Raw genomic sequence first — 23,751 nt, 5'->3', positions numbered from 1 at the left:
GTTCTTTTTCAAGGATTTTTATAAGACTTTAAATCAAAATTCTTTACATATTTTAGTAAAGTCTTCAAATAAGATACAAGAATATAATACTAATATTGAATTAAATTTATAGAAAATAATATATTTAAGTTGAAAGATATTTCATTTTTTGTTACATAAACTTTTAATTATCTAACAGTCTTCTGAAATACAGAATTCGGCTGGTAGCTCAGAAATACATATACTTCCCCAAATGCACAGTTTTGTGGAAAGGTAGTGATATTGCAGAAGGAAAGGATTCAAAAGTGAACTAAGTGTGGGCAAAGTTAACTGCTATATCATTTCTTGTCTCCACCCCCCGTGCTAGAACATATTTGCAAATTGAAGGCTTTGAGATGTCTCTCAACAAAAGCACACACACCATCCAATAAAATACAAGCATTTACTTAGCCTAACATCTCCAGGCTTCTCTGAGAACAGGAAAGCTTCCTCTGAAGAATCCTGAATCTCATAGTATCCAGTGAGTCACCACTTGGGTTCTGAAGATAGAACATTAAGTTTCTCTATATGTTGCCCTAGTTATTCTGTAAAAAATAATAAAACATAACTTTGGTTGAGTTTCAGAAGAGAAATTTCAGGCCAGTAAACCATATTTGTTGTAAATATTCTAATAAATTATACAAAAATGTGCTATTTTATCTCAAAGAATTTTTAAAGCACTTTTTCAGTCATGCGTATGTGTTTGCTGTATCCTACTTTGTCTAGTCATACAAGTTTGTGCTTTCATACAAGTTTGAGATCCACAATTATTCTAGTATTTTAAGTACAAAGATTATTATCATGTACACTAACAATAGTCTTCATGCTATGGAAGGAGAGGGGCAGAGGTTTGGATAACACATGCCTACTTAAACAAAGACACTTTACAATTCAGACATTTTCCAAAAAGGAAATAATCAGTGTCTCTGTACCTAAACACTCCAAGGCATATTTTGAATTTCATGAATGTTCATGGGTAGATATTTCAAAAATTATACAGCAGTGGCCAACACCAATATAATCTTGGGAAAATATTTATACAATTTCTAAAATAATTACTGGTAAATTTAGTAAGTGTGATAAATTGATTTATATTAGTTAATGTTGACTTTTCTTTCCTAAATATAGAAAGGAAATTAATTAAGAGATTTTTGTTCTCAAACAGTACATATATGCTTTTACTTCTGTGTCCAAACGACCACAGTTTAGGAATTACTCCTGTGGCCGACCTTGGTTACAAAATAAGAACTCAAAACCACTTCTATTGTGGATCTCATCAAGGTTAGAATTTTTAGCATTAATTTTTTTCTTAACCTATAATCACGTAAAACACTTACAGAGAGCTCCAATTTTTAATTTACATTTTCATTTGGATTACCCTACTCTCTCATCCTTTTATTTATTTTTCTCTTTTGCCCCAAATACTCAAATTTGATCTCTTAGGTACCAAGTCTTCTCAGGCTTACTCATCAATTGAAAGCGTTCTGTGTAGTTTCTCCTCTTCTTTTTTCAGATTTCTCTTTTCTCAGGATACTTGGGATGAAGTCCTTTTCTCCTTGACTTTGTATACCCATTTCTTGTTTCAGATGAAGAGGAAGGCTCCCCGGCTATTGCCCTGCCTCCAGGTTAGGATGATCCCAAACCCTTCTTTCCCCCACTCTGTAATTTAGTATTAACTGAGGGTAGAGGAAGAGAAAGGGCAGAGCACCTTAAGGAGACAAGGCACAGCGCAGGGGCACCAGGTTGTGCCGGTGCCAGAGACAAGAGGGAAAATGTTACCTTGAATGGCAACTTTTTAAAAATATGAGAACATTTTTTTTAAAAAAGTTTTGTTTGTAAAATAAGGTTTTCAAATCTTCACTATAAATTTTAGAGGCAAAAATATTTGGTTTCCATTTGCAGCTACATACCCCTTCCCTCTGCTCTTTAGATATTTTCATATTTTAAATATTGCTATTGTTTTTTAAATGTAAATGTAATTTAGAGATGCTTTCATAGCTGAAGCTCTACTGATTTTCCATCCAAGCCAACTTCTAGTTCTTTTTCTCCCCACCATCAGAAGAGGGTTTGAGGGATCCAAGGAGGTTGAAGTCAGCACTTCCTTTGCACCCTGTTCCTCTTGCGTCATCCCAATCACCCTTTTCTTTCAGGTTTGGGTAGTCGGGCCCTGGAAAGAAAAGATTCAGGTGAGCAGATGCCTGGAGAAGGGCATCCCGAATCTATCCTAATATAATCACTAATGATCTCATTTCTTGAAGCTGCACTGATTCTAATCTTTGTTTTATTCCGTTTGTAGCTCTGATAGCCATCTTTCCATGACATTGCTTCTTACAAGAAAACTAATGTATTGAGAAACAATTAATTTTGCATGATAGACACAAATTCAGCAATCTAGCCACATGCACCACAGGTTTGTTTTATTATAACTGTCATTGTTAACATCTGACAAATACACAGAGAGTGCAGAAGTTAGATGATAAGTTGCATTTTTATAGAACTTCACATACAGCTGACAAAAAAACCCCTACACATGCGTACTGTCAGCTGTGCTACAGTTCTCTGAGGTAATTCATTCATTCAGCAAATTTGTGTTGAGAGCCTACAATGATCTTTCTATGGGCTTCTTATGGGCCAGGCATTTGTAGGTATAAAAATGCACAAGAGAGTAAATGTGTTCTAAACATGAACACATTTCTCATGTTCTAAATGTGAGTGGCCATAATTCACTTTTATTATTAATACCACAGACACCCACAACATAAAATTTTAACATTGACTTTGTTATTAAAAAGTTGTGTAATCATGTGATCACATTGCATAATTTCATTGTGAAAATGATGGTCTCTATGGATAGAAATACTAAGCATGATTGATACATGACAACTAAAATAACTAAATCTACATTTCCTTCTTTTTGAGAAACATTAACAGGTAGAGTTGGCAACCCATGCATTTTTTTTCAGCATTTAAGCGGCTGAAACTGCACTTCTCTGAAATCAGCTCTCAGAGACAGAGGGAATATCCACAGTTCTCTCCTACCCTCAATGGAGTTGACTGTTGTTAATCCAAGCTAAGCACTTGGAGTGAAAACTAGAAAATGCAAAATAAACTTCATTTCCAGGTTCTCTCTCTCCATGGAAAAGCCTCAAAGAGCTTTTCTTTTCTTGCTATTTTTCTGGGCTTTTCCCCCCTTTTAGGACGCTCCTAGTATCTTTGACATTTGTACCTACAGGTCATGATCTATTACTGAATTGTCAAAATTTGGCCTTACCTGTACCATCCTAATAGAATTGTCTAATTATACAATGGCAAGGAATTTAGAAATACTGGGCCAGACTTGCTTGTCTGATCCTTCCCAGATGACCTGTAAACTGGCCCATCCAATTCTTTTGTTGTGAGATATGGCCTAATAGTCAGTCACCTGCAAATTACTGAGAGTAGTGCTTTAATGTACTTCCCATTACTTATCCATTAGAGGTCAGGCAGGACGGAAAAATAAAGGAACTGTGGCTTCCAACAAAGACAGAGTAACAACCTACCTGAAAAGTTTTACTATTTCTAGGAATTAGAAAATGTTCCTTTATCCCATCATGGAAGAGACATCCCTGTAAGAAGGGAATCTGTCACTCTCTACTGATGGCCGCAGGGGAGATGGATGGGAAGAATGATGTTACATTTATCCAGGTGGATTAGACAAAGAGAAGCTTCCGCATCGATGAGAACAATAAACCCAGGTAAGTGTGCCTTTGAAGCACTTGGCCCTGAAATGATCCTTTTCCTTCTTTCTGCTCATTAGAGTGGTCTCTTGGCGAATCACCTGCCACAGAGGATCAAGTCAAGCAGAACACCAATTCTGAGCTGTCCACCCTGTTCGTGGAAAAGCCTCAAACAGGAACAGTGAAAGTTGGTGAGTGCCAACCATTGAATACTACTTTTAAAAGAAAATGCAGGTAGAAGTTATACAACATAAAATTAACCACTGTGAAGTGAACAACCAGGAGCTATTAATGCACTCAATATTTGACCACTACCTCTATTTAGTTCCAAAACATTTTTGTTAGCACAAACAGAAACCTTGTACCTGCATTAAGCAGTTACTCCCCATTCTTCCTCCCCTCAGCCTTTGGCGACCACTAATCTGCTTTGTCTCTATAAATGTCCCTATTCTGGATATTTCATATAAATGAAATTACACAATAAGTGACCATTTGTGTCTGACTTCTTTCACTTACCATAATGTTTTTGAGGTCTATCCATACTGTAGCATGAATCAGTACTTCCTTTCCTTTTAATGGCTGAATAATATTCCATTGTGTGTCCATATTAAATCCTGCTTTTATAACCTGAAGAGGTGAGTGAAGCTATCATTTCAGTACACTTCAGCATGTGGGAGTCTAGTGCCTGGAGCCTGGAGCCTGGAGCCAGGTTGGATTGAAATCAGTTTTGTCTGTCTAATGGCGACAATATTACCTGTGAAGTACTTAGAACAGTGTGTGACATAAATTAAAGTTTTGGGCCACTGTTTGCTGTCAACAGCATGCCTCACTCTGTAAGATGATCACAGCCCTGTACATACACTAGATCATAATGTATAGCATCCCAGAGGAAGCTAGTTGAACAGATGGTTCAACTTTGGAAATATTCATTCAAGAATATCAATTACACATCCGTTAAAACATTGTTCTGAACACTGAGTATAACATGTGAGCACTCAGAACATAGTTTTAAATTCTAGACAACAAGAAATTAAACAAACAGATAATCACAAATGCCAAGTGACTAAAGAAAATGAACAGGGAATTAAAGAACCACTTGGGATCCAGGAATTTGAACAAAAAAAAATTTTATAGAGAATACACTGGGGTCAGAACTAGTCTTTGACTCCTGGCCAAACACTGTGCACGTGAGCAAATGGCTGACTCGAAGTACACTTTCCTGTAAATGGAAATGTTTTCTCCCCTTGTTTCCAGAAGACACTGAAATGCTGGGCTGGCCATGGGGCTAGAGTTTTCATGTATTTAGGGTCTAATCAGTAATCTGTCTATTCAAATAGATACATAAGTTTATCTCAAAAAGATCAGCTTCATTTAGTCATATTCCTATAATTCCAGGCTTCCCATCACTTGCATAATAGAAAAGATTTGAAAAAAATTTATATGCTGTATATCTCTACATAAATCTGTAGGGTTTTTCTCATTTTTATTTCATACATGGATTATAAAACCAAAGAAAAAATGATTTCTACTGATTAAACCATTACTCCTTTGTTCCATAAACCTCAAAAGCAGAACAAGTTGGAGTAACTTAAAAACATCTAGGGTACTCATTCAAAAAAGTCAGGGCCATTTCATTGCACAATTTCAGGGGTACCAGCCACATGATTGGGTATGTGGTGCAACCCATGTATCTCCTTTCTAGCTGAGAGCAAAACAAACAACAATATTTTTTAAAAATTTTATTTATTTATTTTTAGAGAGGGAAGGGAGGGAGAAAGAGAGAGAGAGAGAAACATCAATGTGCGGTTACTGGGGGCTGTGGCCTGCAACCCAGGCATGTGCCCTGACTGGGAATCGAACCTGCAACACTTTGGTTCACAGCCTGCACTCAATCCACTGAGCTACGCCAGCCAGGGCTGCAAACAACAATTTTTAAACCACAGTCTGAATCACTTGTGCTTTTTCTAGGTGCAAATATCACCTTCATAGCCAAAGTCAAGGCTGAAGATCTTCTTAGAAAACCCACTGTCAAATGGTTTAAAGGGAAATGGATGGACCTGGCCAGCAAAGCTGGGAAGCACCTCCAGCTGAAGGAAACCTTCGAAAGACAAAGTCGGGTATGGCCCTGAACTCCTGGCATAGCAGTTTGGCTAGCTTGTTCCTTCTGTGTGGGTAGAAGGTCATTTTTAGGTTCGGCTTTGAGAGATTTCAGTCTCAGAAAATTCTCTGGAGTTACCGTTCCTACTGTCTACTCTTAGCATGCCTGCTTTGCTGTGCCCAGGATCTGTGGAGCACACTGACCCCACTTCTGTTGAGAGCATCATCCTGAAATCCCCAGAGACAGACATGTCTTTTGCCATGGCTAAAGAATTTGGAGAATTACTGAAATGTGATGGCAACTTTCTGTTGGCAAGGTAGGACTGAAATGTGTCTGGATGCATTTTCTTGCAGATATACACATTCGAGATGCAGATCATCAAAGCCAAAGAGAACTATGCAGGAAACTACAGGTGTGAGGTCACCTACAAGGATAAGTTTGACAGCTGTTCATTCGATCTTGAAGTACATGGTAAGAGAGAGTTCTTGTTTGGATAAATGTGATTTGTTTTTAATGGGGTATGAGGGCATGGAGGAGAAGGCCATTCAATACCATGAGATTTTGAAAATAAAGTTTCCTTTAAAACGGTGTATGTTCTGATTGTGATAGTTGCAGCAAGCCTGCTGAATTAAATAGTTATGAGGCAATTTATTAGTGGAAGTTGGGGATCCTATTGCCAGGTACTTCTTGTCCATGCTATCTATATTTCTTCAATCTCCCAAATAAGGGCAAATAACATGTTTTGCTGCTACTGAATGTACATGTTTCACTGAGTTCACTTATTACCTCTCAGGTGTAGTGATGAGTTAATACGATCTAAGGATGTCAGAATATCCGGGTAGAAGGGAGGATTTCTCTTACAAGGACAAACATCAGATATGAAAGTTCCCCATCCATATGTTCTGTGTACTACCCAGAGTGAATTTAATAGGGATAAATATAAAGGTGTCCATGTAGAATGGGGGCAAAAAACCTCCCACTTCAATAAGTCTACAAAGGGAAAGGTGACTTTGCAGCAAAGATCATAAACTTAAGATGAATCTAAAGTGTGACATAGTGACAAAAGACAAAGCTGGCATCATTTAAAACTGGGTCATTAGAAGTGGCATGGAACTTAGGTTTAGAAAATGATACCACTCTCGGCAACATACCCACTGTTCTGCCTCTGGAGTAACGTCTTTGGCCAGCGGCACTGTACCTCCACAAGGATCCCTGCTGGAGTAGGGTGACTAGGAGGATGGAGAATCCAGAAACCACGCCCTGTTCGATGTGGGTGAAGGAGGTCAGGCATCTGTGGTTCATTGTAAAGAGGGGAAGGGCTGTCACACAGAAGAACAAAGCCGTTTTCCATGTCCTCAAGAAGTATCTAGGCAGATTAGAATCGAAATGTGGAAAGTATGAGGAGTTGAATTTTGTCTTAATATCAGATTGAGCTCTGTCAGCACAGCTCAGTGGATACACAGAAAGTTGTAAGATCCCATTCCGAGAGCTGTCAGGCAGAGGCTGCGTGGCCATGGGTGGAGGCGCGGTCGAGATTTCTGTGTTAAGTGGGAATCTGATTCTGAGCAGTGTGTCTCCACCTTGGCCTGGCATCTCTGAGAATCACCTGAAGGGCTTTATGAATTTTGATTTCTGGATGCCCATCTCTGATCTGGTGAATCAAAATCTCCAGCAAGGAGATCAAGAAGCTGCTACTTTTTAAAAAGTTCTTCAGGTGTTTCTAATAGGGTGGGCAGGTGGAATGATAATGGGCTAAGGTAACTCCTCAAGTCCTTGCATTGATTCCATGCGAGGGAGGATAAGTTACGATACCTCAGCAGCCCAGCCATCCAGGAGAGCCATCCACCCTTCACCTGGCCTTTCCTCCTTCTGAAGAATCCCCACAACCTAGAATGGAACTGAGCACAAAACTGCCTTCTTAATGGTATCTATCCATTGTTTTCTTTCCTTTCTAAGAATCTACGGGGACTACTCCAAACATTGACATCAGATCTGCTTTCAAGAGAAGGTAACTTCAAAAGGGGACTCTAGATAGCTTTTGTATAAGATGAAAGTAGATGATTTTCACAACACACCTTCTCTTCCTCCACCTTCTGGAATTCCAAACAAGACCAACTTTTTTCACTGTAGTTAAACACGCCATATATTCAAAACTTAGCATTCTAGAAGAGCCATGGGCTTGAGGTCAAATCAAGTACAATGTATACTGATTGTTCTTAAGACTATTCTTGTCATTGTGATGCTCTCGTTTTGGCAGGTTTCACAGTTGCCAAAGTATAAAAACACACTTTTGATCTCTTCATATGTGGCTTCCTCCTTAATTGCATTATTTCCCACCAAATGGCCAAAACAAGATATTTATGTGAAGGTTCACATCTTATATAGAACCAGTTAATTGATGTTGAAAAATTTATATTGCTTTTCATCTAGAAATCACTTAGGGAACTATTAACCAGGTGCCCAGAAAACCACAATTAAGTAGCTATTTACTGCAGTTAGCACTATTTAATTATTGAATTATCCTAAATGAAAGGTCACTGAGTTCATGGAATAAAAATCACTGTAAAAAGGAAGATATAATTGCCTACTTTGCTTATTTGCAGCTAACAAGGCTGAAAAATCAGGAGGTCAAGGAAGAAAAATGAAAAATGTTTCTAGTCTATGTGAAGGGTAACTAACCCTTTCTTGTCATTATTTTACTCTCTGAACTTAAAGTTTCCAAAATATGAATTCCTTCATGAGAGCAGATGTTTTGTTCTTCATATAACTGATTGCACATGCAGCTTTGTTAAATAAGATCATCCCAAACTATCATAAAACAATAATTTAGTCTGCTAATAAAATACATATTTTCCTCCTAAGTTATTAATAAATTAAAATTTTAATTATTTTAAAAGACATTTAATATTACCTGATCAGTCAATTGGTATTTTTTTAAAGTCATTAACTTTCAAATCCCATTAGTTTCCTTTCACCTTCCCATGTCCAGAAAATGCAGATGTATGAAACTAAGCTCAAACCATGACAAGTACATTTCAGGAGACAGGAAAGCACAATTTCCAAAATTTGTGCTTCAAAGGAATAGAAATGTGTTTGCTTCAGAAGGTCTGCTCCAAATACCTGCTTATAAAAATTTTGAAAACACATCATTTGAGTCCAATTAGCATGACTTACGTGTTATACATGCTGTTTTTAAAACTGCAGACTCTTTCCTTAGAAACCATAACTAACATTTGCAAAGAGCAGGAAACAAAATCTTCATTAAAATATTAAACATGTAAGTAAATGCGTAGTGCCATTTAAGTGTAAGCTCCATACCTTCTAATCAGAGTTTATAAGAAATACATTTATCAAAGATGGCTGCACGCCTAATTTAAGATGCATTTCTCTATAGGAAAGCACTTTTAAAAATTCCTAGTATTAGAAGGCTCATGAACAATTCAAAGGCAGACTTTTGAAAAATCCATTTTAAAAAGGGGGATTTAACTATGAACAAGAAAATGAAAGGCTTGTAATTATTTCCCTTTAAAACAGAAAGGAATGTGTCTTGTAAAAAGCTCTGCACTACTTCATTTTTATGTTATGTTGGTATCATATTAGCTGAGTCATCTATTGATGGACATGAAGAGGTTATCTCTGAATATAAGCTTTGCACTTATATATTTGACACTGGTATACTTTGTTCTCTGAGCCAATCTCTGTTTGACATGAGTGACAGAGATCAGCAAAAGTTCTTTGCTTTTTACACAGGAATGTTTCTAGGTCCCCCCAATTTGCAAAAACAAAGTACTTTGTGTTGTTTGGCTTAAGTGCATTTGTGTTACTCCACTTTAACACAAATCCAAGCTGTTACATATATGCAATCTACAAAAATGTGTCTTCTGGAATCGTAGAGTAACACAAGCTCCTCATTTTCCACAAGTACACACTCCAAAACTTTTAAATGCGTCACTTGTGTGAAAAGCAATAGTTTGTGTTGATTCAGTCCCATGACTTGTGTGCCGGTACAAATTGCATATACATTATATGTAGAGTGTTTGGGGGAAACTGTTGTGTCTGTGTCTCAGCATTAAACCTGGATTTGCTTTTCTTTCGTTAATGACAGTGGAGAAGGTCAAGAGGATGCAGGGGAACTTGACTTTAGTGGTCTCCTGAAACGTAGGTGAGAACCAAGTGATGGGGTGAGGAGCTATGGTCTGGAAATCTTTTAGATACCTACTCAGAGAAGTCCAGTTTAAAGTAGATGCGTTTCAAAGAATTTCTTATATCTTAAAACGTGTTTTGCTTATAGAATATAACAGAGTCAACTAAGAAAGAGAGAGAAACAACAGCATACTAATCCGTTTAAGATGTTAACTGACGCTTTTACATTTTCTTCCTAAATGTTTTATGAGTCTTTGCATATTTTCTTAGTTGGGGATGAAGAAATTGAAACCTGAGACAAAAGATTTGAATACCTAAAAACATCTCCATTCTCTCATTTCAATTGATTCCCTGTGATGATTGAATAAACAAAAGCTCCATTTTCCTGAAAAATCAATTTCACAATTTTGGTAGACACCTCTGCAAATATACAGGGGTCCGGCAGAAATAAGGCCTGCTTGAGTGTGGTTGGTAGGTTAATAATATGGGTGTAATAATTTACAGTTTTAATTTGCACATATCACCTAAAATGTCATATGGTGTGCTTGAGTGTGATAGTTATGTTACAGAATTACATGCTTATGATTTTGTAATAAAAGATTTTGCAGTAAAAAAGAGGGGCATTATTTTTGCCAGACCCTGTATTTTAAAGGCAGACCTACTTTAATATAGCATTTATGGTTCACTGTATTTCATCGAATTTAAGACACCATTAATTTTAAGGTATACTGTATTTCATAAACCACTGAGCAATAAAAATTGCTACAAAAAGTTTATTATGACAAACTATTGATTATAAATACATCCTTCTTCCAGAGAAGTTTAAAATGTTAATAAAAATGTGCATTTTAGAACAGATAAACTATGGTAGTAAAATGGAAATAAACATTTAGTATTATCACTCACACCCTTTAACATTGTTCTCTCTTGCAATAAAATTTCTATAATTTTATTACAATTTTTCAGCATATATCATTTTATAGGATTTCTGTCCATATAGTTGCTTATATATAATCACATCATATGTGATATTATATTTGTTATATATAAGTTAAACATATCCAGATATTTAGTGCAGAAACAACAAAAAGAAATTGATTTTTGCTGGGACTGTGTTTATCTAGTAAATTTCTGAATAAATAGTAAAACTACAATTCTAAATTAATGATAAATAATATTAATATTAATTTTCATTTAACGCTCCAGGTTCACTTTTTATTCCTTTTAATGCTTGCTATGGTTATTAAAGGAACACAAGTATAAATTTGCTCGACATCAAATGATAAGTAGAGACAACTGGGCTTGCTATTCTCAGTTTAGTCAAATGCCATAATTCAATTTTCAATGAATGAATAACTCATCCAGCTCTAAACACTTAGGTTGAGAACAGAAATATTAATAGGTGTAATTTATTAATTGCCAATGGAATTTAGCCAGTCGATAGACCTTGGCCAAATCAAATCGTCTTTCCTCCTTTAGACATTTCAAATAATCATTAGTCCCAATAATATTTATTAATTCGTCAAATTTATTTAAAGCAATGAAGTGATCTTAAGTGGGCCTCACTCTTCCTCATTCTACAGGTGAGAAACTAGAGACCAGAAATGTTGACTGACTTGCCCCAAGTCACACAACTAGTTAGAGACAGAGCAGGGGCCTGATCCCAAGTTTCCCTTTTCTGAGACAGCTCACTTCCTGTGACTCTATACAAGAAATACCATTCAGAATCAGCCTCAGAAACTGACACTTCAACTTATAATACAAATTGACACTTAAGAAAACGAGAATGTTTTTCCCCCCACGGTCATTTACTAAACCAGGAAAATACTAAACGTTGTTTATGTGTGTAGCATACAATGCTACATGTAATGTGAGGAAAAGAAATCCAGTGTCTTCCGGGGGTAGGCATACAGAAAGGGATGGACACGTATTTGTGGGAAGGAAACAATAGTGGTAAAACGTGGATTTGAGTCTCAGCTTTGCCATTTACAAATTATATGACTTTGGTCAAATTATAAGTTCCTCTCTGAGACTTAGTTTCCATATCTGTAAATGTGGAGAATAAAAACTATGTGATAGAATTACTGTGAGAATTAAATGCAAAAGTCATGGCTTGCAGTAGGTGTCAAATACACACTTCCATCAAAAGTGTGGCATTTTTCCCTTGAAAAGAAACAAAATACACTCATACGTGTGTCAATCAATCAATCAATCAAAATGTGGTACAAACTTTTAAATGCCATACTGTGATTTAAAAGGTAAAAGAAAGAAGGAAAGAATAGACTAGTTCTACCAGTAGCTTGCAGAGTAAAACAAATCACCTGGTTAATGGTGAAAATGACAAAAGAAAAAAATTGCTAGGAAACATGGGCAGCCAACGTGTCTCCTGTTCTCATTTTCTTACATCCCCTAATCAGGACTTTGACTCATAAATAGGTTGCTGTTAACGTAAGACTGTATTCATTTAATATACTACACTAATCCACCAATATAACTTTAGAAATCATTGTGTTTTCCTACTAATTTGTGAATTGCATATGTTTTCATTGTGGTAATGACACGTGGTTACTATTTCTACTCTCTTGAGAATCTGTGGCAAAATCCCTATCTGAATAAATATCATTACAACCAACAGCTCGAGACAACTAAAGATATCCTTGCCCTGGACAAATCCAGCATATTTCAAAGAGATATTAACTAGATCCTAGTAAATCTTTTGGGTAGCGTCTTGTTATGGGATTTGACCTATATAAGTACTTGAAAGGTTTATTCTACATAAAATTTTTATAACTTCTTTGCACTTCACCAGAATCGTCAAGTTATAGAAATTTTGATGTAGATGAGAACACTTTGAATGTTATATAGGTCAATCCCAGTGCTTAGAAGGAATCAGAAACGCCTTTAGAAATTAGAATTTTTCTCCCTACTGTAAATTAATGTAGCCATGCAGGTAAGGCCATCTGCAGCCAGATATGTTAAGAAAAGATAATGTTCTGGATGAGTTAAAGAAATGCTGCAGATGGGAACCTTGATCTCATATTCCAGTACAAAATGAGGAATACTCCAATCTTGCAATCTGGGATCCAGTTAAATGATGGAGAGAAAGGCAAGGAATAGGCAAGAGGCCATCATTATTCATACACAAAATCTGATGAAATTAAGAATGTGGTAGAATGAGGTATATTTTGGTGTCTTAATGAAACACCACCCTGCAAATGGCGAGGATGATCGGTTTTATGAATCTACCAACAAAACTTCACCAATTACACTGAAAATGACCTTTATTACTACCTTCCATCATATAGTCACCTCATAGATCTAATTACACCTCAGAGTTTGACTTGTGCCTCTTTTTAGCTATTTTAATCTAGTTTAATGTCTTTCAGTCCTTTTACCAGTGTCAAAAGGATACTTAAAATATGAGTCTAATTCTTCTTGGCTGAAATGCAAATTTAAAACCATGTATAATGGCATAATATTACAGTTTAGGGACTTATACCAACGCTGGAATGTGACAAAAATAGACCACTAATAAAGTGGATTGAGGAAACACCCACAGAGAATATGTACATATGTACATCCATACACATTTTGATTGCAGTTCTCCAAGACTTCCTGCAAAATATTTAAAAAATGTATTTGAAATTTAGACTGTTTTCAGGCAGTAGATTTAGTAGATCTGGTAAATGATTACGAATATCCCAACTCTCATAGTTTTCTCAAACATTTTAATTTCCTGTTAATAGAAGGTGTTGTTATTTCAGTGAGATGAAGATAATACTTGCGTCTTGAGTTTCTTCCTTTTTATTGAATTTATTGGGGAGACATTGGTGCACAATTCCACAACACATTATGTGTACACTGCATTGTGTGTTCACCATCCCAAGTCAAGTCTCTTTCCAATGTCTTGGGTTTTTAAGAGGCACATCTTTCTAATGGTGTTGTCGAGTGCTTTCCATGAAAGTTGCTGGTGGACCAGTGACCTGTCGCTTCCTTCCACTTTCCAGATTAGCCTCAACATCCTCTGCTGCTGGGCTAAAAGACTTACATGACAATGGAAATTAGATATGCAGAAGTCATCTTTGCCTAATGTCACCCTAAACTCTGTAGTAATATTTATATTCTCCTCCCACTCCCCCTGATTGCAATCCAGTATTTCCTCAAGAAACTGGAACAGGTGTAATTCACGTGACAATGCAAACATATGTAACCCATCACTTGCTAACATGATAGCATGAGTCTGTTTTCACAATGATGTTTAAGATGTGTTGACCAGTGTTCCTGGAAAATTATATCCAAACCAGCACTATTCACAGTAAGTAGCCACTGTAATATTTACAAATTAATCTCATAAAAAAACAGTCAATTAAGCTTAAACAAAATCAGGACTATTTAGCCAGTGAAGGAAATCAATTTAAATTATATTTTGCATTTACACTAAGTATCTTTTCCTAAAGAGTGCTTATTCCTGAGTTTTTGTTTCATGTTTTTCGCTTTAAAATAAGGGTGGACAAGTGTACTTTAAATCTTGTCATTTTTTTTAGCTATGTAGGTTCTTTACATCTTCTGTATGTTCTTTAGTCAGTAATCGAAATTTGGGGTCAGAATTTTGATAATTACACTAGGAAGCTACTATCCCCTTGTTCATATAACCCTTGACCATTTGCTTTAAAGTTTAACTTGTATATCTTTATGACTATGCCAAAACTGCTCCCTAAAAATTTCAAAACAGTACTTTCAAATGAAAAAAAATTTGGCCTCATTCTCCTTTTCCACAGACAATTTAGAAAAAAATTCTTTAAAAAACATATGTATCCACAAAAATCATGTGAAAAACAAACCAACCAAAAAACCCTCTGTGGCAGTTTTAAATATTTTTGCACAAAAACAGCCGAAACTGGTTAACGTACACAGTTACTAATGTGGTAAGAAACGTCCAATTTGCAAAGTCCAAAGATGTGTGTGCTGTACGTGTACTGTCCCCATATATAGATAGCTATGCAGAGTTTGTACACCCGTGAGAGACTTTTTCTTTCATAGACCAATATTTAAAACTTCTAGTTCTTAATTTACTTTTCAAAACTTTTTCAGTACCCATATCCTAGATGAAAACTGGTCTTCAGTTCCTCAAAATCTCACCTCCCAGACTTTTAAGTTGACAATAAGAAAACATATCTCAGGCTAGTTCCCAACAGCCTCCACTCCCCTTTATGTTGTGCTTTTCACCCGGAAAACGAGTGTTAACATAAGTGCACGTGTCTGATCTTTAATTATCTGGAAGCTTCCCTGAGACTTCAAGGAAAGCCAAGAGACTTTCTTCTCAGCTTAAGCACTCAGACACTAAACAGAACTTGCAGCACTGAACCGAAGCATCCATAGAGTAACCCGACCTTTCCGGTCTTTAAGCGCCAGTGGGCGGCTGCTAAACTAGGCAATGGTTCTCCCCGGTTAGGGAAGTGAAGCAACAGGAAGAAGAACCTGAGATAGACGTGTGGGAGCTGCTGAAAAATGCGAACCCCAACGAGTACGAGAAGATCGCCTTCCAGTACGGCATCACCGACCTGCGCGGCATGCTCAAGCGGCTAAAGCGCATGCGCAGGGTGGAGAAGAAGAGTGCAGGTGAGTCCGCCCGGAGGGCGTGGCCGCGGAAGACCAAACTGTGAAACCCCTGCTGGGGATCCTTCCTCTCCTTCCCTGGGTTTGGGGTGGGATATGCGGGAGTTACGGTTGTCTTAGTTACCTTTGGCTTCAAGTGAAATAGCTCACTGACCCGCACAGCGCTGGCTGCTCAGGTAGCAGACAAGCTACTGAAGGTTTAAGGTAACGGAAGAATTATATTAAATGACTACCAATACGGCATATAATGGAGTATTAACTATTCCCATTGTCACTGGTAATTTTTCAATGACCCCTTTCTCCAGCTTCCACATCTCCCTCTCTCTCGAATTCTTGACTCCTTTCTCTTTATTTTACCATCATATTCTTGCACCCATTTTGATGGTGTGTGGAGGAATTCACTTTTCACCCCCAATAAAGTTATCAAAATGTTTTGTGAAATAGCTATGCTGCTCCCTGGGGATCTAAAATTGATGTAGTTCGTTGTGGTTTAAAATACCTTTAAAAAAACCACTTTAAGATGTTGACATTGAAAAAGAAAGAAAGGAATACATTTAAAATTGATTATTAGCTCTTGAGAGTTTCCTATACTTGATCATCGTCAGTAACGGTTTTATGACACATCAGGTTAACATATCAATCCTATTACTGTTTTTTGACTGTTAATGTTCAAACAGAATTTTGAAAAATCTCACCACCTCGTTTTAAAAATCTGCCCTTTATTTCTAAACCACCCTGTAAACTGGTTGAGAAATGATCTCAGAGAAACGTAGAAGTGGCTTGTTTTTCCACCATTCTCAGATTCCATTCTCTCAGACTCCCGAAGTTTTATCTCTGAGAGGTGTTTGAGTCACAGACCTGTGGATTCTAAAGTGCAGAGCCAAACAATGTCTCTTTCCCCCACATGGGTCTTCTTATTCTGAGTTCTGAATTGATGTCTGGAGGTTTGTGATAGACAACTTTTTTAAAGCTAGTATTTATTTTATCTTGTTAAAATATGAAGACGTGAGCTTGTTTAAGCAGTAGTATAATACAGTTGGGATGATGGAAATGCAAGCATGACATTTTCATGAGGCATTCCACACTTGTAGGTGTTTTACAGACTGTCTAAATGAGAATCATTATCTTTAAAATCAGAGAAAAATATGAAATTAAAAAAGAAGTTAACTGTCTTTGTTTAGGGCCTTTCAAAGGCAACATTTTTTTAAACCACTATGTTCTATGTTATTTAAAAAAATTTTGAAATCCTGAGTTCCTAACTATATGGGGTATTTTAAATGTGCCACTATTTGGGCAAGTATCCACAATGCAAAAATATCTGATAAGCCCATTTCAATTAGTCAAAGGCATTCAATTTAATCTTATGAGTCATTGAATTTAGCTCATAAAGTCTGTGATTAAAAAAATTATTTGTAACATAGAAGACATACAAATGTAATACCAATAATCCTGACAGTAATTATGCTAAAAGGATAAGCATGTTCTTCAAGTTTAATTTCATTTGGATGCTTTATGTTATTTATACATTCCCTGAAGGTTAGGACAATCATTTTTGAAGCTTCTTTTTTTTTGAGGCTTCTTTCAATAATTCTTTTCTTATGGTTTCTTCCAAAAACATGTATATTCTCTTTAATTTTTAAACCATTTTAATGTACATAAAACAACACAGAATTCTAAAATATAAAGGATAATTTAGAAGATTTCTAATTTTTTTATCCTGAGTCTCAATTTTTCATTTTGTTTTGGGTTCTTACATATATATTGACTGTTTAAATTCATAGCTTATATAAATGCATATTAACATAGTTTTGCTTCTTCCCTCTACTAGCTTTTGCAAAAATTCTTGATCCTGCATATCAGATTGATAAAGGAGGCAGGGTAAGGTTTGTTGTGGAATTGGCAGACCCAAAGTTGGAGGTGAAATGGTATAAAAATGGTCAAGAAATTCGACCCAGTACAAAGTAAGTGAGCTTTGCACATAATTGGTGATAATTATATAAAATCAAATAGTAGTTTGACTTAATTTTCTATGAATAAAACAACTTTTTAGTTAAACCTTTGTAATGCAAAATCATAGAGTAAAAACTTTTTATGTATTTTAGAACCATTAAAATTATAGCATTATACAAGTTAATCCTTGTTTTATATTTTAATTATATACAGATAATTTCAGGTGATTCTCAATTATGGCTTTGTGTCACTATAGGTTATATATGATTATTTCAGAGCATTACCAAACTTCTCTCAATTTTTTAAAATAAAACTTTGAAATAGATATTTGATACACTGGCTAGAAGTCGCACTATAATTAGATAACTTTTGTTTTTCCAGAGTAGCACTAAAGCCTGTGTTTTATTATTGCTTGGCTGTCTCCCAAATGGAGGAGCAAGACTAATCCCTGATACCTGATGGTATCGCTAGTCTATTATGAAACTGCTTTAAAGAGATCCTTCTCAGCATGAGAGATTTTCAACTGCAATATATTTTTGTAAGTTAACAGGAGCCATGCAAACATTTACAAAAGACTTTAATCCTGAAAATCTGTCACTCTGTAGTACAATTAGGTAGTTTCCAATTTCTAAATGCGAACATGCCTACAGAGTGACTTTGCGATGATAATGTTTATACCTGGTAAACATCTCTTGAAGGTGGCCTGAATTTACCAAAAACATAATTTTACTTGGTTATCTTTATCTAGAAAATGTTCAGTGTTTTATTCTTAAAATCTTCAGTTTGAGAGTTTTCCAAATGAAATCTTTTTCTGTACCCTATTATAATGCCCCGATACACCCATCTATAAGCCAAGTCACAAATAATTAAATTTCACAAACTTCTTGGCTTTTAGTTCTTTTTTAATTCCAGATACCCAAGTTCTTTCTTAGTGATGGTGACTGTGATATGATAACACGAGTTCTTAAACTCATTTAAGAGAATATCACATTCTATAGAATTACTGTCTATATTAATGATTATGTACTAAGATCATTTTATTGCTTAAATTATAATAATTTATTTGCCCCCCAAAATCTGTGTGACTGGGCTGGGCAAGGAGTCGAATCAAGAAATCAGGGAACAACATCAAGTCTCAGTCCCTCTATGAAGTGGATAAATTGGTCATTTTCTAAAAATGTACAGAATTGACAGTCTCTCTGACAACCTCAGCCAACCCTATTTCCCAAAACTGTGTTAAAAAATTAATAGAAAACACATGTGTCTTGATATATATTTGAAATAAAAATGTTGTGTAAAAGAAAATAACTGGCTTGTGTGGTTTAGTGGATTGAGTGCTGGCCTGTGAACCAAAAGTCACTGGTTCAATTCCTAGTCAGGGCACATGGCTGTGTTGTGGGCCAGGTCCCCAGCAGTGGACACACGAGAGGTAACCACATATTGAAGTATCTCTCCCTGTCATTCTCCCTCCCTTCCCTTCTCTCTAAAAATAAGTAAAATCTTAAAAAAAGAAAAGAGTAACTGAAATTAAATATTGATGTATAAGGATGCACGTGAATTACACAATTGTAGTTCAAAGATAAAAATTGGTTTCATGTTTGATGTCCATTAAACTATGTAAAATATGTTACATAAATGACAGATCAAAATTATATCCCTGTGTCTCAAGCATTACTAAATTATAAGCCAAATTTTCTGGTAATAAAGAAAATAAAATCAAGTTAATGGATTCTTTATCTTCCTCCTATTTAAAATAGATACATCTTTGAACATAAAGGATGTGAAAGAATCATGTTTATCAATAACTGCCAGCTAACAGATGATTCGGAGTATTATGTGACAGCTGGTGATGAGAAATGTTCCACTGAGCTCTTCGTGAGAGGTAGAGTGAAATCCCTTACTGCAGTCATTAAGAGCTGATGGCTGTCCATCTCCCAGGGGTAATCATTAAGAAGAAGTGTGAGGTGAGCTCTTGGCTCCAGAGCAGAGCCAGTAGCATCTCTAGACATGGTTTACTTTGGAGGTTCAACTGGCTCCACATTGCATATTAATGTGGACAGCTAATGTGCATCCTAATTAATCTTCAGGTTTGTTGGAGACTAGAAGAGCCAAAGGGAAGAAAAAAAATCTGCTGAGTAAAACAGCCTGGAGGTTTTGACTCAAGCAAGCAGTGTTTTACAGTATAAGTGCTCTAGCTATAACTTCTGAAACCCAGTGAAGTCTACAGACTAATCCTCATCTCACACACTCAGCTGATCACAGATCGATTTCTGTTGAAACCAGTTTCATAACTGAGGGGGCATCAGTGGCTGGCTCTGAGAACTCTATAGACTATTAGTTACTAAGACATTGTGAAAAGAGCCAGAGGATGTCAGTGAAGCCAGGCATGACTTTTTCTTGTGTCTGTGAGGCCCACTGATTAATACAACTCTGCACTCTCCAACCTGAGCCATCTACAACCTGAGTCAGAGTTTTAGTCTTAAGGGTTCTTCTTTATCAGAAATGTTTCAACCTGGTATCTTATTTGCCGTCCCCCCGCCCATATGATGTTTGATCCATTTTGTCTTCTCTCTAGAACAATAATTTATTTGATTTGAAAAGTTCTAGGAAACTGGGAAAATTTCCCCAGGGTAGTCAGCTATCTATTTTTCCAAGAAAACTCATACAGACCCCACCTCTTGTCTACCACCATCTAACCATAGCTCTGTGACGTGATACTTTCTTACCATTGGTTTTTCATCTGGGGAGAAATTTGGGGTTGTAAGGCAGGTTTTAGACGTTTAATGATTCTGATTCCCTCTTTTTTCCACTCTAGAGCCTCCAATTATGGTGACCAAACAGCTGGAAGATACAACTGCTTACTGTGGGGAGAGAGTGGAATTAGAATGTGAGGTGTCTGAAGATGATGCCAATGTAAAATGGTAATTAGCTTTTCTGAGGTCTGTTCATTTTTAATAGACACACACACACAAAGTACCTTCATAGTTTGGAGAAGAGGAAATTGGTTTTACAGGTATGAAAAGAATCTCAATCTTTTTTGTGTTAGTAGAAATGGTAATGAAAACCATACTAAGATACTGGTTTTTTTTAACTTAGGGTACTGAAAAAGATCCATAAATCTGTATTTTAATGATGTAGATACATACAGTAGGTACATACTAATAGTAAATGGATGGCTTGAGGTTGCCCAGGTCTGTTTAACCCCAAAGCCCATAGATGCTCCTCACCTCTACACCAGGCTCTCTCACTGTACCATGTGAGCAACTTACATGGGCAAATATACTTTCTTTTTCATTTTATTCCTAGTCATTTTATTATAATACCTGAAAAAATATTTTAGACTGAGAATCACCAATTACTTTAAAATATAAAAACTGTTGTTTTGTCGGTGGGAGGTGTTTTCTCAAGTTCTCTTTGAGCCACTTCATAATTAAGGACTAAAAGATTCAGAATCCTAAATTGAAATGCTCTGTTGAGAAGTATAGAAAATTTCCCAGCTAGAATCTTTACTAATTGGTACAGAGTAGATTGTTCATTCTAATCTAGAATCATAGCTCTGTTTAAAATGTACTAAAATGTTATTCTCACCGGTGTAATTCAAACCCCCAAACATGGGTAATACCCACTCTTAGCATATTCATCTGATTGATCTTGAGTGGAAAGAGGGGGCTTATGTTCTTTTAATGTAGTTTTTCAGACAATATTTGTTATAATAGTAATTCATGGATAGATTGATTTATACATTCTCTAATTCAGCAAATAGTTCTTGAGTGTCTGGTGCCTGCCCGACGCTCTGCATGGCACTGGGATGTGGGAAAAACAAGACCAATGAGGTCTATCTCCTGAAGGGTCATTTATCAAAGTTTTTTAATAATCTGTTTTAACCCAGGTTTAAGAATGGCGAGGAGATCATCCCTGGTCCAAAATCAAGATACAAAGTTAAAGTGGAGGGCAAAAAACACATTTTGATCATAGAAGGGGCAACCAAGGCCGACAGCGCGGAGTATTCTGTAATGACGACAGGAGGACAATCATCCGCTAAACTCTCTGTTGACCGTACGTAAGACTTCTTTGGATGTCTTCCAGGTTGGCTTCCTCGTGGTGTTGCATTTGTTCATTCAGTTTCAGTCTATCTGATTTCTAGCTGTGGCAGTTCTGAATATGTAAAATTAAATTCCATTCTAGCTGAGTGTCTATGTCATATCAATCAGGGTCTCTGAGAAAAGAACCCATGGTTTAAAAATATTTTAATTTCAAAATCATATAAATAGATAATAAATACTTAGATATGATATCAAATCTTTATAACAGTCGTTTAATTCACAGGTGAACTTGCTATCTACTCATTAAACAAACACTCAAGATTCTGTGATTACATGTGGGGTGGAAGTTACTCCACTAACAGGCCTCAGCTGAGAACATTTTAAGAGCTAACTTGCTAATGTGCTTCAGAGGCATGAGAGAATTAATGTAGTTCCCCAGATGTCCACTAGTTGTAGTCAGTTCTCAATGGCAGAGTCTGTCCCGTTCACTTAACCATGAAAATTAAAATAGCGAACGTCACAAAAAGATCAGTAATACACACAGGGCAGAAATCCTGCTTCTTTACTTTCTTTCTGAGTCCAGTTGCAATTTATATGATCACTGAGTTATTCAGAAGTAATTTCAGTATACTCCCATGTTTCATGGGATGTGGGAAATTTTAGTTTAATACCAAAAAAGGGGTTTTGTTCAATTTGCAAACAATTTTAATAGTTTATTTTTATTGTATTTTTCCATTACCATTTATCCCCCATTTACTCTCTTCCACCTCCACCACCCCCTGCAATCACCATACTGTTGTCTATGTCCATGAGGTTTTTTTTTCAAAGAATATTTTTTAATCATAGGTAGATCTTTATCTGATATTTATATCCATTTAAAGCAATTACATGATTTTATGCCTCTAATAACATTAACAATAAAAAATAAAGCAATTACAGTCAGTTCTGCTAAAATACAACATATGCAATTCTAAAAATCACTGTGGTAGCCAGAGTTGCACAATAAAAACCAAAGGGCTGCTGGGGAACATAAGGTTATGGGCACAACACTCAAAAATTTCGTCAGCAGCACATTTAAAAAAAACAAACATAAGAACCTAACAAAAACCATTAGCAGAGTTTTACACATGTTAAATGATTAATAGATAGTACAACATATATGATACTTTACCTTTAAGAAGACCTGGTATTTGCTTACAGAAGTGGTGTCAGTAGTTTTGCAGTGTGGGAGCCATTGTGGAGGGGTGGACAGAGGTTATCCGAAGTCGGATGGATAATGGTGATCTCAGGTGTGCATATGTGGCTTGCATCACATGGGTGAACCCAGAAGCTGGCAGATGTTTGAGGGGTGTGTGTGCGTGTGTGTGTTGTGCAATTCTACCTGGCTCAGTCCCGCTGGGTATAGTTTTCTGGATACACCTCATCTTTGTCATGAATGAAATTGTATGTAATCAAACATAATATTTGTGTTTTGCTCCAGTTTGGTCCCTAGTATATCAATTGCATAGGAACAAATTCTCATTTTCAAAACAAGCATTAAGAGCAAAACGGACTGTATCATTGTGAAATGACAGCATCTTGGCCTGTCTAGACTGGGTCTGGCACTGACAACCACCTATTGTTTCTGTAGTGAAGCCTCTGAAGATTCTGACACCTCTAACTGATCTGACTGTAAAACTTGGAAAAGAAATCTGCTTGAAGTGTGAAATCTCTGAAAATGTAACAGGAAAATGGACTAAAAATGGGCTACCTGTTCAGGAGGGTGACCGTCTAAAGGTTGTACACAAAGGAAGGTGAGCAAGCTAGGAGACCGCTGAGTGAGGGCTGGTACCCGTTTCACTTTCCCCACTTCCTAAATGACATATTTGGCAAGGATGTTTGAAGAGCAGTCATAGGGAAAGGATTTGTTTGACTCATTGCTCTCAAATGGCAAGAACATGTGATTTCTCTGTTGTACATCATGTCCTACTTGTGATCTTGGATCTGCACCTTATAGTATGGCACTTTGTCTATTCAAAACCCACTGATTGATTCCTTCCTATCTAAACACAAGGTTAGAAGAATGATACTAAATTCTAGTTGAGGAACTGGTCAAACTGGATTAACTGTCCCTAACCAATGAGTGTTGCATGACCTTTCTACACATTTTTTTTGGAGGGGGTGGCAT

General features: G+C 36.4%; 1 protein-coding gene across 14 annotated transcripts in view; it reads left to right on the top strand.

Annotated features, from left to right (window-relative positions):
- Positions 1–23,751, top strand: part of MYBPC1 (myosin binding protein C1) — a 79,137-nt gene that overhangs the window by 25,169 nt on the left and 30,217 nt on the right. For 7 of the 14 annotated variants that reach the window (XM_045826416.1, XM_045826412.1, XM_045826411.1 and 4 more), the window contains exons 4-16: positions 1,605–1,643; positions 2,169–2,204; positions 3,815–3,925; positions 5,703–5,851; positions 6,186–6,303; positions 7,789–7,840; positions 9,938–9,994; positions 15,428–15,594; positions 17,420–17,552; positions 19,299–19,423; positions 20,357–20,462; positions 21,431–21,597; positions 23,215–23,377. In XM_045826416.1, the coding sequence (XP_045682372.1) occupies positions 1,605–1,643; positions 2,169–2,204; positions 3,815–3,925; positions 5,703–5,851; positions 6,186–6,303; positions 7,789–7,840; positions 9,938–9,994; positions 15,428–15,594; positions 17,420–17,552; positions 19,299–19,423; positions 20,357–20,462; positions 21,431–21,597; positions 23,215–23,377 (1,423 nt within the window). The remainder of the gene's footprint in view (positions 1–1,604; positions 1,644–2,168; positions 2,205–3,814; positions 3,926–5,702; positions 5,852–6,185; positions 6,304–7,788; positions 7,841–9,937; positions 9,995–15,427; positions 15,595–17,419; positions 17,553–19,298; positions 19,424–20,356; positions 20,463–21,430; positions 21,598–23,214; positions 23,378–23,751) is intronic. The other 7 variants (XM_045826422.1, XM_045826417.1, XM_045826423.1 and 4 more) reach the window with 3 other exon arrangements.

Source organism: Phyllostomus hastatus, unplaced genomic scaffold (assembly GCF_019186645.2).
Source record: "Phyllostomus hastatus isolate PE091 unplaced genomic scaffold, TTU_PhHast_1.1 phas_scaffold_755, whole genome shotgun sequence".
NCBI classification, from domain to species: domain Eukaryota; kingdom Metazoa; phylum Chordata; class Mammalia; order Chiroptera; family Phyllostomidae; genus Phyllostomus; species Phyllostomus hastatus.
Note: the sequence above shows the minus strand (reverse complement) of the source record. Positions and strands in the feature narration are given on the sequence as shown.